The 13,076-nt window shown below is 34.9% G+C and overlaps 1 protein-coding gene across 7 annotated transcripts; it reads left to right on the top strand.

The window, feature by feature from the left end:
• The first annotated feature begins 749 nt into the window (after window positions 1-749).
• On the top strand, window positions 750-11,897 carry LOC107868457. 7 transcript variants are annotated; one of them, XR_007054342.1, is made up of 8 exons: window positions 751-900; window positions 3,410-3,510; window positions 7,942-8,011; window positions 8,656-8,909; window positions 9,487-9,603; window positions 10,053-10,104; window positions 10,630-11,206; window positions 11,296-11,897. XR_007054342.1 is itself a non-coding variant. In XM_016715151.2 (7 exons), exons 2-7 carry the CDS (start codon window positions 3,415-3,417, stop codon window positions 11,148-11,150), a joined length of 1,110 nt encoding a protein of 369 aa, XP_016570637.1. In that variant the 5' UTR covers window positions 750-900; window positions 3,410-3,414; the 3' UTR covers window positions 11,151-11,897. The 7 variants fall into 7 exon arrangements, 3 of the variants coding, with proteins under 3 accessions (XP_016570637.1, XP_047266461.1, XP_047266460.1); XR_007054343.1 differs by having other exon boundaries at window positions 763-925; XR_007054344.1 differs by lacking the exon at window positions 751-900 and adding an exon at window positions 1,190-2,302.
• The last annotated feature ends 1,179 nt before the right edge of the window (window positions 11,898-13,076 follow it).

Below are 13,076 nucleotides of genomic sequence, written 5' to 3' on the forward strand. Positions count from 1 at the left end.
AATTTAGATCACAAATTTCAAAAGTCTTTCATTTTTTTCTTAAATACCATGCAAGTTAAAGGTACCACATAAATGAAACAGATAAATTAATAATTAAAATAATATGACATTATTTTAGCGGCAGACTAAAAAAGAAGAAAAGGGACATACTCCTCTGTTCATTGTTATTTGTCACTATTTTGCTCTTTAAATTTATGAACTTTAATCAATATTCTAAGATATATCCTTTTATCATATTAATATGAAAAAGATTATACTAATTTTCATATAGTTTTCAACCATCTAATTTTAAATTTTAAATATTAAACTCTACATCTTAAAATATCAGCTGCTCTCTTTGTCCTATTTTATATATTGTCATTTTTCTTTTTGATTTTTAATTCCGCTTAATAAGAAAAAATAATTAAAAAATAAATAATAAAGTGACTTCAAGAGGAACAATAAGCTTTACAAAGTTATTATTTATTTCTTAAACTTTGTATTTGATGAAATAATGACACATAAAATAAAATGAAGGGAGTAAAATCCTTAAAAATTTTAAATATTAATTTTGAGAAACAAAATAATAACAAGTAAAGATAATTGGAGCGAGAATCGCAAAGAAGCACATACGGTTACTGAATACGCCGTCGTTTTGCCGAATATTGATAATTGATGATGTAGGCATCACACGTGTCGCTGATGATGACGTATGCATTGCACGTGTCAGATGATTCTAGAAAGTATCGTGCATATCGGTTATGGCTTTTTTTTTTTTGGGGATATAAAGGGTATAATGGGTAATATAATTATGCATTAGGTTTTCCCTTTGTTCTTATTTTTTCTTCCCTTTGCTTTTTATAGATCTGGGAAAAAGAGCATATGTTATTGCTCCCTCTATTCATTTGAATAGATCTGAAGGTATATATGTATATATATATTTAAGGTATCTTATTTAATTTAACTTTATTCCTTTGAGTAGATTTGAAGATGTATATATATATTTAATTTAACTTCATACTTTATTAACTTCATTCCTTTGAGTAGATTTGAATATTTTTATATATATATATATTTAAGGTTTTTCTATTATTATTATTATTATTTTTATTTTGTTGAGTTAGAATTTATCGAAAATAATTTCTCTATTTTCTTAAAGATCATGGTATGAATTACGTATATTCTATCCTTTTCAGATCATACTATATGAGAATATACTAAGTTTTTTGTTATTGGTCTTGTCATATATGAATTTTTTATTTAAATCTTTTGATGATTTTTGGGAAATAATTTTACCTATCAGGGTTGTTGAGCAAGTAGCTTTGCGCTTGAGATGGATCTAACATTTAAAGTTTATGAATTTGATTTTTAAAATTTTTATTATTGATTTTATTATATTTTTGAAATTATGAATTTATGTTTTGTTTTGAAATATTCAATTCAGATGTATTTGATATAATAATGCTCTCCTATGAGGAAATCTCTTCATCTTCTTCTTTGCTTGATTTTTTTTTGTTGAAGGGTGATTTACCCTTCAAAGTTGTTCAAATAGTTATCTACACGAGGTAGATTTAAAATTTGAAGTTTATAAGTTTAAGGAGGTGTTGACCATGAACATTAAAAATTTTTGGAGTTTGAAGTTGTAGTTTGGAGTTGTGTTTGATCATGAATATAAATCAAAGTTTTTTTTTTTTTTTTTTTTTTGTGAGAGATGAAAGTGAGATTCAAATACAATTCAAAATTGTACTTGAAATTTTTATGGCCAAACACTGTAATTTTCACTAAATTTACACTAAAATGAAATAATTTTTTATGAAAAAGTAAAAAGTTTTCATGACCAAACACCTCCTAATTTTAAGAGTTTTAGTATTGAATTCTTATTTTCTTCATTTAAAAAAGAATGACGTACTTTGACTTGATATAAAGTGTAAGAATTTTTTTTTTAATCTTATGTTTTTAAATTAAAGTCTTGTCAAATATATCAAAATACTTTTTAATTTTGTGATTCTGAATATGTTATGTGGAAAGTTGAAATTAAAGTATTGCAAAAAAAAAAAAATAGTCATTTTTTTGAAATGAATTAAAAAGGAAAGTAGATCATTTTTTTGAAATGGGAAATATATTTTTAAAATTATAAATTAATGTTTTGTATTAAAAGTTCTGGGTTTAGATAAACTCGATACAATAAGGTTATCTCATTTAAGGATTTCTCATCTTCTTCTTTACTTTCTTAATTGTTTTTGTTGATGTTTGAAAGGTAGTTTTATTTATGATGGTTGAGCAAATAGCTTTGTGCTAGATGTGGGGATCTAAGATTTAAAGTGTATGAGTTCAATTTTTAGTATTTGTAATATTGAATTAATCATGTATGTGTTGTGTTGAAAGTATTGGATTCAGATGAACTCGATACAATAAAGTTATCTTATTTAAGGATACTTCTTTATCTTCTTCTTTACTTGATTGTTTTGTTGAAGGGTGATTTACACATCAAAGTTAAGCAAATACCTTTGTGCTGACGTGGATCTAAGATTTTAAGTTTATGATTTCTTGAGCAAAAGAAATATTGGGTTCAGATGAATTTGCTACTGCAATGTTTCTCATGCAAAATATTATAATTGTGAACTTAGGTATTCTAGGTTGTGGTCCATGTCTCCACCAATTATTCTTTTGATTCAAGCTGTTGTTTCTACTCCTTTTGATTCATGCCATTAGTCAAGGATTGTTTTTGGACTAATCGTGTTGTTCGAGCTAGCTTGCACGCTTCTTGACTAACTTCATGAGATACTTGCCACCTTCCACCAACGATAGTTACCATGTGAAATTTGAACTTGAGGCCTCATGGTTCTTAACCACTTCAATGATTATCGGGCCCATACCCTAGTTGTAGTCATTAGTCTAAGGATCTCATTCATTAAGTTTTATAAGTCTTGTTTAAATTTTGTATTCATTCAAATATAATCACAATGGATTAGTTATTACAAAATATTAGTTTCTTAGTCTCCTATTTTATTTTGTAGGACACCTTTTTAGTATGCTTTGGAAAAGTTACTTTTTAATATTTGATTTTTTTTTATAATCATGGTTTTCAGCTTGTGCTTGCCTCGATTAATTTCACGATTTACTTGCTACTTTGAACTCCTCAACTTCAAAAACTTCAGATAAAGTGAAAAATATTTGTAATAGTATGTAATTTCTTGTATATGTGATTATCTATTATGAGATATTACTCTTTTAGAGTTAAATTTAATTGTATGTTGTAAATTAGGCGAATTCCTTGTATTCAACCATACTATGGAATTAATAGATATGCAACTTTTGGGAGGTAAATGAACATGGTACATAGGGACTAACATGGGTACCGCCTCAGGTTGTACATGAAAATACACATAAGAAGCAATATAATGTATAACATAGGTTCTTCTTGGTGCAGATATAATGTCAAAGAAGTATGATTTGCCTTTCAAGGCTAGGCAATTTGCTGAAGCACTATCTTTCGAGAATGGATTTCGTGGTGCATGGTTTCGATGCAAGGTACAAAATGTAAAATTTGATTCTAGTGTGAGCTTGATGCGTGCAATTCAATGTATGCATGTGGGATAGGAAATCATGCATTTGTAAAATTTTTTTTGCCAAGTCTTTAATTGTTGTAAAATAAGGCCATGGTTACTTTTTAGCTTGTGTAATCTTGATTGTCTTTACTTAAATCTCATGACCCAAGTCATGACCCAAGATAGGCTCTTAGGCTGCATTTGTTTTTTTGAAGCTTCAGACGTCTGAATTCGAATGCACAATGAATGATTAAGATGTCTGAAAGTCTGAAAACTGAATGATTTAAGACTGTTTGTTTTTCAACATTTGAATATGCAAAAAATTTTTATTTGTATATATAATAAAATAAAAAATACAATTTAAATAAAAAAATTATTATATATCAGAAAAATATGTAATTTAATACAACAAAATTATTATTTGATTGAAAAAAATATTTATGTTTGTTAATGTAGTGGAGATGGTTTATAATGGTGATTGCGGTAACACTGATTGATGTTAGTGATTAGTAATATTGTGGTGATAGTTGTGATGGTTGGTATGATAGTAACTATTATGATGGTGATGGTTGATAGTGGTGGTGATAGTTGTGATGTGACGTTGCTTGATGTAGTAGTTGGAGACGTTGATTGTGATGGCTGAAAATGAATGCATGATGATTGAAGATGTGTTGAAGCTAGTTGGAGATGTTAATTGTGATGGTGAAGATGGTTGTTAGTATAGATAAATTGTAGCGATAGTAGTGGTTGAAGTGGTGGTAGAGGTGGCGTTACCAGTGACAATGGTGGTGGCGGTCGAAGAATGTGTGGAGGTTGTGATGTATTAGTGGTAGTTAGCGGTGGTGCTAGTTGTGATAGATGAGTTGGTCTATAGTAGGAATTGATGATAGTGGTTGATGATGTTGGTGCTGTTGACGCAGTGGTGGCGGTGAATATAATTAGAATAATAAAGGTAGTGGTTGACAATAGTGGTTGATAGCGATATTTGTTGTCGATGGTGGTTGTGATGATGGTGGTGGTTGGTGGTGGTTGACAAGGATGGTGGTTGTAGAGGTGGTTAGTGGTGGTAACTGATGATTATAAATAGAGTAGCGGAGAACATTATTCAACATCAGAATACCTCTTCAGACCTATTAAGACTTGATTTTAGATCTGAATGATTAAGACCTATTTAGACCTCTTAAGAGCTTAAATCTTTATAAAAAACAAATGCACTTAATGGTCTGAAGTTTGAACCATTCAGATTCAGACCTCCATTAAGTGCAAACAAATAAGCCTTTAGTGATGAACTTAAAAGATTAAGAAGAGGAGATAGAGGGCTTTGGATGGTCATTCTAGGATTAAGTGGAAAACATTGACCAAGGCAATGCCTAGGAATTGAGAGTAGTTGCTGGCTATGAGGGCCTCGAGGAGTAGTGTGACGCAAGTAGTATGTGGTCCATACCATCGGCTTGCATTGTTAAAGTAACTAGAGAGGTGCTATGAGCTAGTGGACACAAAGAGTGTGGTGTAATGAAGAGGTCTAAGGAAAAGTGTATATATGAAGCTGGAAGTGCAAATGATCAATATGGACCATGGAGTTCTATGAGAAGGCAAAGTTAGCAGTTACAACGATGAAGAATTCATTTTTTGGACGTCCCTATGAAGACCTAGGACAAAGACTGTGATAAAAAGTTATACATGTTAAACCAAGGTGAGCGAGAAAAAGGCACATGGCCTTGATTAAGTGAGTTGTATTAAAGACGAGGAAGGCATATTACTGGGAGATGAGGTGAATGTTTTAGACTTTGATGGTAAACACACTTTATAAGCTCTTGATCAAAAAGGGGGACATAATCACTGTGTTGGTTGATTTGAAGCAGTTTGAGAGTTGTTAAGGTTTTAGTATCTTAGGCGGGTCAAGGTTGAGGAGGTGGAGCGGGCTATCCTTAAATGAACAAGGGAAGAGAGAATGCCAGATATAATCCTTGTGGAATTTTGGAATATGCAAGCAAGGCGAAGATTGGGGTGTGATGTCATTTTAAGGATGTCGATAATGCTGGAAAAATAGAGATGGAGCATGATGATTTTGTTGTATAAGAACAAGGGTGATATCTAAAACTATAATAACTATGGACATCTACTAGTTAAGCCACACAATGCAAGTGGGAGAGTAGTGAAAGGAAAGGTGCGGAGGAGTGTGTTTATTTTTGAGAATCAGTTCGGGTTCATGCCTTGTATATTGGTTTCAAAAGCTATCTTCCTTGAAAGGAGGTCGGTGGAGCAATATAAGGAAAGGATTAGGGACTTGCATATGATGTTCGTAGGCCTAGAGATAGCATACAACAAAATTACAAGGAAGATTCTTTAGAGATGTTTGAAGGCTAGAAGTGTTTCCCTAGCTTACACTAGGGTGATTAGAAACATGCATGATTATGCTAAGACCTTGGTCAGGACTGTGGGTGGATTCCAAGCACTTTCTTGTCGTGCTGAGGTTGCATTAGAGATATGCTCTTAACACATTTTTATTTTAGGTTGGAAGTTTGGATACAAACGTGGGAATCTAAGGGTTTTAAGTCGAGCAGGATTGAAATTGGATATTTGGAGTGTAAGTTCAGTGACGTGACTCATGAAGCCGGGCATTGTGGTGAGTCTTGACACTCCTGTCATTTCTTATAGAGGAAGTTTCAAACAATTGGGTTAGTAATCTAAGGTAATGGAGAAATTGATGATAAGGTCACACATCGTGTTGTGGTGGGGTGGATGAAAGGGAGGTTCACATTCGGCGTTCTGTCTAATCTGATTATACCGCCAAGACTTGAGGTAAGTTTCACATATTGTTGGCCAGTCAAGAACTTCATGTTTAGAAGATGAGATCGGTAGAGTGGAGGATGCTGAGATGGATGTGCGAACATACTGGGAGAGATAAGATTATGAATAACGAAATATGAAACTAGGGGAAGTGACTCTGTGTTGGTTAAGATGCTAGAAGTGAGGCTGAAATGGTTTTGACATGTGAAGAGGAGACATAAAAGGTCTGAAGAAGCATTGAGGGGAGGTGATTATGCAGGACATGACGTAATTTCAATCCGTTGCGGACATGACCCTTGATTAGAGGGTGTGTAGGTTGATAATTATGGTAGAAGGTTAATAGATAGTTGTTCGTGTTTATTTTCTGTTCTCGAAGTATTAACATTTATGACATCAAGACAACTTTATCATATTTTTTCTTTCTAACCTTAGTATTAAATAACTACATTAAGTATTGGTCAAATTTAGAGTTTCAAATACATCTGTAATCAAGACTTGTGCCAAGTCAACAAGAGCCAAGTAAAATGAAACGGAATGAGCATTATATTATTCATGGTTTCTATTATTACATATTGTTTCTTTAGCCTCTGTTATTTAATTATCTTGTTATTTCTGCCTGCTGTTACTGCCTTTTTTTCATCCTCTTTGAGCCAAGTGTTTATAGGAAACCGCCTCTCTGCCTTCTCTAGGTAGGGTTAAGGTCTGCGTACACACTACAACAACATACTCAGTATACTCCCACCAAGTGGGCTCTGGGAAGGATAAGTGTACGCAGTCCATACCACTACCTCAAATGTGAGATAGAGAGGTTGTTTTCGATAGACCCTAGGCTCGATCTACGTACACTCTATCTTCCCCAAACCCCACTTGTGGGATTACACTGGGTTTATTGTTGTTGCACACGAGGTCCAAAACAAGATGCAATTTGGCAAAGTTGGAGCATAGTTTTTGAATGTTCCAGACTAGTTGGGTAGCATCACGTATGGACATTAACTACTACTACAACAACAACAACAAACCTAGTGTATTCTCACAAAGTGGGGTCTGGGAGGGTAAAAGTACGCAGTCCATACCGCTATCTCCGAAGAAGTAGAGAGGTTGTTTCCGATAGACCCCCGGTTCAAGACAAAGAATAGTAAACAAGGTCTTAATGAAACTGTATGGACATTAACTATTTGAACATAATAATATGCATGTGATTGGGACTAAGACATCTGCATGAACTAGATTAGGCAGTTTATTAATTAGTATTGCTGTCCTAATTGCATTATTAATTCCTTAGATTATCAATTGTATTGTATAAATACGTAAGGGTGTGCTTTTTCAAATTCTCATGAGTTTAATTTATATTTCTAACGTAGTCTTTACAACTCTTTAGTTGCGTTCTAGATGGTAAACTTTCATTAACTGTTACATGGAACTTTTACAGAGTGCTCTATCTATCGAAAGCCACTATTGCTGTAATTACATTTGGAACCAAAAGCTGTTAATTGTTGTTTGCGATCCGTGAATTGTCATTTCTCCAGGTCTTATTGAGGTTACTTATGTGTTGATGTGAGGAAAGTCATTTACCGATAAAGAAGTAAAGTACAATGCATTTACTATCTTTTTCCTACTGTAACAGATACATAAGATTAGCTTCAGAAGAGGACATTGGAATGCGCTGTTGGAATTCTTTGATTATCCCGATGAAAGTATGTTCTCTTACGTGTTTGTTTCAGCATTTAAACCGTTTCAGTATGTTGATTATTCCTATGCATGATAATACCAAATGAAGAATTCATACCTAGCCCCGCTTCATTTCCTTTATGCTGGAGTGTAAAAGGGCAGCCCGGTGCACTAAGCTATTGCTATGCACGGTGTCCGGGGAAGGGCCCCACCACTAGGGTGTATTGTACGCAGCCTTACCTTGCATTTCTGCCAGAGGTTGTTTCCAAGGCTTGAACCCTTGACGTCCTTTACCAGTTACTCCAAGGCTCCCCTTCCTTTATGTGTTAAGCTTGTCCGAGAACAGGAATAATGGTATAGACGGATGGAAACTGAGCTGAGAATGGAATGTAGAGAATTAGGTATTTTCGGCTGAAAACTAAATGCCTTGTAAACCATGTGCCATAGTAAACTTCACACTGTAAATAGTTTCAATGAATTTTTTTGACTTCGTTGGACGTCGGAATGCATACAGGAAGGTTCACTGGAAAAGCTAACTCCTTTTGGCCACTGATGTAATCTCCAGCATCTACCGGATGTATTATCAATGATGAAATTCTGACTTAAACTGATAAAAAGATGTTTTTCGGATAAGACTTGTTATTAATTGTTTCAATCCTTGCTGTTTCAGAACTGACTTGGACCAAGCTGTATCAGTATCCCCCATATAATGTTGGAAAGTCGAAGGAGAAAATGCAACTAATGCTGCGGCCGCAGTATCCGTCAGTCAAGCTCAAAATTGAAATTTCAGATATCAGTTCAGTTTCTGAAGCTACGGTAGTTTCTGATGGTAATTGGCAGGCAGGTGATTTGGTTGATTGGTGGGCTAATGGCTGTTATTGGTCTGGACGTCTGATAAAGTTACTCGGCAGCAATGAAGCTGAGGTAATACTCTTTTTTACTCCGTATTAACCGTCTGGTTAGCTGTATGGCTGCTGTGGAGGCTCGCCATGTAAATACCATGTACAAGTGGCATCTATAGATGCGTTTGATTTTGCGGAGGAACCGAGATACATTGCATGTGCTATAGATTCCTTCGCAGTATCAAGCTGATATTTTCGACGAAGAGATCTTTTAATTTCTTTTCCTTATAAAATTCGACATTTTGTGTGGTTACTTCATTTTAGTAATGGAAGTTCACTTTTAAGTATGTTCGACATGGTCAGATGGACCTACCTTAGGGCAAACGTAAATTAGAACCCACAAACTGCATCTTTATTTTAGGTAATACATAGCAATTTTTCTTTGAGTTATCGAGATTCAGTTTTGCTTGGGTTAACCCAAAAATCTTCTTCTACAAACTAAAACGTTGTTCCCGAGATCTGTTCGTCGAATTGATGTGATATATCAAAATCAGCATGTTTTATTTGTTGCTCTCTCACGTGTGAAGCAGTTGTTGTGCTTCATATGTTCTCCCGATATTGGTTCAGTGATATTTTACTCCTTGTTTTTGTCTTCATAGTTGGCACTGACACCACCTCCTGTGGGTGAAGGTGCAAGTTATGAAATTTCTTTCAAGGATTTGCGCCCATCGTTAGACTGGTCTCCGGATTTTGGTTGGAATTTGCCTACATCCCAGGTTCTTCCCTTTGCTCTTTTTCATTTTTTTTCTTTATTTATGTTTCCCTTGGAGTAACGGGTAAAGTTGCTGCCATGTGATCAGGAGGCCACGGGTTCAAGCTTTGAAAACAGCCTCTTGCAGGAATGCAAGGTAAGGCTGCGTATGATACACCCTTGTGGTGGGGCCCTTCCCCGGACACCGCACATAGCGGTAGCTTTAGTGCACCGGGCTGCCCCTTTTATCTGTTTCATCCTTCTGTTTCCGCTTTCTCTTTCCCTGTCATCCTTATGTATTGCAATTTTTGATAATTGCGTCTTTTTCCTCGAGGATCCTTCGTCTGAGTAAGGTCTAACGATCATAACCATCAGGTCTAGTGTCGGAAATTTACTAATTTGAATTGTATTCTAATGTAGCTCTCCTCGTTTGGTGCTTCTTTCCGTCTATAATTCGTTTTATATCAATTGCAGGATGGTGATGGTGTACGTCAATGTGCTCGACTAATTCAACCTGTCAACCTAGGTAACTATAATTTCAAACCAAATTCTTTGATAGCCCCATGATGTTGTTGCTTAGCTGTCCATTTCATTCGTTTGTCGGGAGGTTGTTCTGTGATAATATTTTATTCCCAAAAGAAATTGTTGTAGATCAGCCTCGACTCATAATAACGATGAGCAAAATGTAGGTATTTCGAAAAATGTTTTGCATTCGGAGTTAGCAACCTCACCTCAGGATATGGCTGCATCATTGATAAGGTTCTCAGAGGCGGAGCTAGCCGAACCCCCTTCGATGGAAAAATATACTATTTATACATGATTAAAATTATTTTTTATGTGGTTATAGTAGGTGTTGAACCCCCTTCGACTAAGTTTTCTTTGAATGTTGAACCCTGTCAGTTGAAATCCTGGCTCCGCCTCTGAAGGTTCTTTGTTAGTGTAGTCATTGGTCCATATGTTGCCTCCGAACCACACTTTGTAGAACGAGAGTTATTTCCATGAAGAAAATCTTGCATTGCTATATTTGACGTGCTCGTTATGTTCATTGCAGCGTTCGGTCGCTTTCCAGCTGTGGAAATACATTCTATGAGTGATGGGAGAACGGGATCTTCATCAGATCTCTCTTTCGCTACTCATTCATCTGCAAGCTTGTCACCAGTCTCAGATAAAAAGACGGATTTTAAAACTACAGAGTTAGCGGAGCGACCCCCGATCAGCGATCTTCCAAAGAAGAGTCGATCTTGTTCTCATACGGGTGATGAATCGGCTAAGGAATCCAGTTCGTCAGATAAAGATGCTAGTTCCTGTATTGGAGTCGATCCAGCAAAAGCTTCCGCTGAGCCAACTGATAACTTCAACTATTCAAGTTGTCCTTTCAAGAAGTGCAGAACCAGCGATCAGAATCAGTTACATTCGATGGGTTCCGACACAACGGAGGCAGCAATTATGGATTTGGAGGAACTCGTGAGTAAAATTAAATGGCTGAAAGGGCTGCTCGAGTTTGGGAGACCCCCCGTTGCTAAGCGTACATGGAAGTTCGTTGAGCATCATACATCTTCCGGAAATGAATGATTGGACGGTTTCAAAACATCAGAGTTGTCATTCCATAGCTCTCGAGAAATTTTGAGGTTTGAAGCTTCAACGCTTATTGCACGTTCCATAGTTTAGGAAGCCGCGCTGACATGAAGTTTGCACGCATCCCATGTTGATGTTTCAGGTGAATGGAACCGATGAGGGGATGAGGGCTTTCACGCCCTGCTGCTGCAAGGCCTAGTGTGATACCAGCAAAGCGAAAGGTGATAATCCGGCTTCCCTCAGGTATGACTTAGGGATGCTCCGATGAGCATTTCCGAGTGTTGATGGATCGATGACATTGCATAAAGTGTACAAGTTCAACTGACGAAATCGCTTTTTGTAACATTTTCCATTTTTTTTCTGTCTATGTTCTTGCTCGTGCCCGGATCCGGATAGAGAATGGGCACGGCTCCCCCTCTCCCTTCCCTGTTCTACCGACCAAATAGGCCGGCCGTTCTATTGATGGATCGGATTACATGCATCGACCAAAGTGTACATGTTCAACTGGCTCAACCGCATTTTGTAACATTTTCGATTTTCTTTTATGTTCCTGCTCGTGCCAGGATAGAGAATGGGCACGACTCCCCCTCTCCCTGTTCTACCCGTCCAAATAGGCCGGCCGTTCTTATAGCCAATGTTTAGTTCACCTGAACTAGAAGCTTTGTATAGAGATGTGAAAAATGGGAGCAATTCAAATTTTGACATTGTTAATTCTTCAAGAAATTTTAACCTTTTTAAAATTTATTTTGATGTCTTTGAGACAAGATTTTCGCTGGGGTGAGAGGAGGTATTCAAGATATAAAAATAATAATTTAAGCCAAACAACAATATACGGAAAAACTTAAAAAAAAAAATTGAAAAAAATTTGTCACGCCCACCTAATTTTAAAAACTTGAAGGACTATCACTTAATTGGATAACTTATTTGTTCTTTTTAATCCAACGTTTCTTTTTTCTGAGGTATTGTAGGTGGTGTTATCTTTCGTTTCTGTTGGAGGATATTTTCAGGCTTGAATTCGTGATCTTCTAGTTATACGATAATAACTTTAAATTGAAGGGATAAATATAAAAAGATATCTCAAAAATCTTTGGCACTTTGGTTGATTTATATAATTTAATATTCTTGAAAAATGGTCTAATATACCCTTCAGTTAAAAATGGTCATTTAATAATAAGGGTATTATTAAAAAAATATATATATATATTTTTTGATTTGATCAATGAAACAACTAATGGAATAATTAAATTGAAACAAATATTTTAGAAAAAAGAGTCAACTAAAATGAAACGAAGAATGTACCATTAAAGATATTAGGAAGTAAAATTATGTCATATTTTTTCTTTTACACGTTTTTCGAGAAAACATTAATTAAAATGATTGTTTTGATTATTTTACTTTTAGTTATATTTTTCCGATGAAAATGTTTGTAGTTTTCGCGAATAATTACTATAAATTTTTTTTCATAAGTCGATTTGATTTACTCGTTCATAAAGTTATTTTTCAGGCACAAAAATCAACTCTAACAAAGCGATAATAGCCAATTTTGAAAACTCTTAGGGATCGTTTGGTAGGAGGGATAAAGATAACTAATTTTAAAATTAATTTAAAAAAGGAGCTTATCCCATGTTCGATTGGGATAAAATGCATGATATAATTCATCTCGAGATTAGTTATTATGAGATTATAGTATTTTTTCTTATCTCTTCTTGAATGTGAAATAACTAATTATGAGATAACTGATCTCAAAATTAATAATTTCAGAATAACTTATTTTGTTCAACCTTATGACCCCTTATTGTCAAATTTAATTTTAGACGTAAATTAATCTGATTCAGCAAAGAAGAACTTGTATAAATATTTAAATTCAAATGAACACTTTCAAATAAAGGGACAAATTCACAAGTTTGTTGACTAAATACAAAA

This window comes from Capsicum annuum, chromosome 4 (genome assembly GCF_002878395.1).
Source record: "Capsicum annuum cultivar UCD-10X-F1 chromosome 4, UCD10Xv1.1, whole genome shotgun sequence".
Lineage (NCBI taxonomy): Eukaryota > Viridiplantae > Streptophyta > Magnoliopsida > Solanales > Solanaceae > Capsicum > Capsicum annuum.